The sequence below is a fragment of the Bufo gargarizans genome, chromosome 1 (assembly GCF_014858855.1).
Source record: "Bufo gargarizans isolate SCDJY-AF-19 chromosome 1, ASM1485885v1, whole genome shotgun sequence".
NCBI lineage: Eukaryota > Metazoa > Chordata > Amphibia > Anura > Bufonidae > Bufo > Bufo gargarizans.
This window is the reverse complement of record NC_058080.1, coordinates 504330785-504332493: the sequence shown is the minus strand read 5'-3', so window position 1 is coordinate 504332493 and position 1709 is coordinate 504330785. Positions and strand designations below refer to the sequence as shown.

General features: G+C 36.9%; 1 protein-coding gene across 1 annotated transcript; it reads left to right on the top strand.

Annotated features, from left to right (window-relative positions):
- The first annotated feature begins 278 nt into the window (after nt 1-278).
- On the top strand, nt 279-1196 carry LOC122928379 (olfactory receptor 8D1-like). Its single transcript, XM_044281161.1, has one exon. The coding sequence runs from the start codon at nt 279-281 to the stop codon at nt 1194-1196; it is 918 nt and encodes a 305-aa protein (XP_044137096.1).
- The last annotated feature ends 513 nt before the right edge of the window (nt 1197-1709 follow it).

Sequence of the window (1709 nt, the reverse complement as noted above, 5' to 3'; positions counted from 1 at the left end):
TCACAACTTTGAAAGTGCCAGGCCTATCTCATAAACCTATTGTCCGGGTGACTTCTATTGGGAAATGAGGCGCTGAGGTTCCTATCCACATCATGACCGCATCACAAGCTGACCGTGTGGTCATACCCTTAGAATATTCCCATAAGGCTGAATGCAATGCCTATTGTATTACATATCTACACTGTTAGGTACTAAATGTATATTTTAATCCTATTTATAGAACTGCATCACTATTAAACTTTTTTCTGGATTACGTCTCGGCCCAGACGATTTATAATATGTTCAATCACACAGGTGCCCCTCTTGAATTTCTTCTTAGTAACATCATTGATATGCCGGCACTTCAGATACCATTGTATGTGTTTTTTCTAAACTGTTATCTCTTTACCATGTTGGGGAACTGTGCAGTCATTCTCATCATATACTTTCATCCTGCTCTCCACACCCCAATGTACTTTTTTATAGGGAACTTGGGATTTTTAGATGCCGTTTATATTTCCACAACTGTGCCTAAAATGTTGATCAATTATTTTAAAAAAAGAAAGACCATTTCATATGTTGGATGTGTGGCACAACTGTATTTGTATCTGATGATGGCAGCCACTGAGTCTACCTTGCTGTCTACCATGGCTTATGACCGCTATGTGGCCATTTGTCATCCCTTGCGCTATCATGCTATTATGAACAAGAAGGTATGCTTAGAACTTGCAACAACTTCATGGATTTTTGGTATATTGTATTCCCTTATTCACACTGGGAATACATTTAGGCTAAGTTTTTGCAAATCCATCCAAATTAATCACTTTTTCTGTGACATTCCACCACTTCTGAAAATTTCTTGCTCCAGTACAATACTTACTGAAATTATTGTTTATGTAGTTGGTGGATTGCTGGTCTTAATTTGTTTCCCACTGATTATTATTTCCTATGTCTTCATTGTTAACACTGTCTTTAAGATCTCTACTGCGAAAGCCCGTACCAAAACATGTTCTACTTGCATATCCCACTTCTTATCAGTCAGTTTGTTTTATGTTAGTGGAAGTTTTGCATATTTTCACCCTACAGAGCACAACTCGTTTAATCAATACAAAGTCAATGCATTGTTTTATACAATCTTACCCCCATTACTAAATCCACTCATATATAGTTTGAGGAACAAGGAAATAGAAAAGGTCTTTAAAAAAATAAGTCATTAAAGTGCAACGGTCATTACTTTTTTATTTTATTGCAAAAAAAGTAATATTGCAAAAATGTTATTATTTTTGCGATATAGTTTACTTGTTGATATTGTACTTCTTCATGAAATACATGCTCTTAAAGTAATTTTTTTGACATGAAAAACCTGTAGAGATGAATAAATAGAAGTTGATGAAGTGGAATTCGGTTCGAATTTCAGAAAAAATTTAGTTTGCACCGAAGCCGAATTTCCTCACACTTCATGGTAACAAATCGTATTTTTTCCTAAAATGGCTGCTGCACGTGTTAGGACATGGAGCAAAGAACTCTAGGAATGAGGGATCACCTACAATGCCATGCATGCAGCCAATCAGCAGCCAGTCAGTCCCTGTGATGTCACAGCCCTATAAATAGCCTCAGCCATCTTGGATTCAGCCATTTTCCAGTGTACTTAGTGCAGGGAGAGATGTCAGCAGGCGCTAGGGACAGTGCGAGGAAAGACTTTATTGTGCTGAAAAATGTATTTAGGAAAA

Excerpts from the sequence above, each read along its gene's own strand:
- LOC122928379 (XM_044281161.1), top strand. The coding sequence starts at position 279 with ATGTTCAATCACACAGGTGCCCCTCTTGAATTTCTTCTTAGTAACATC.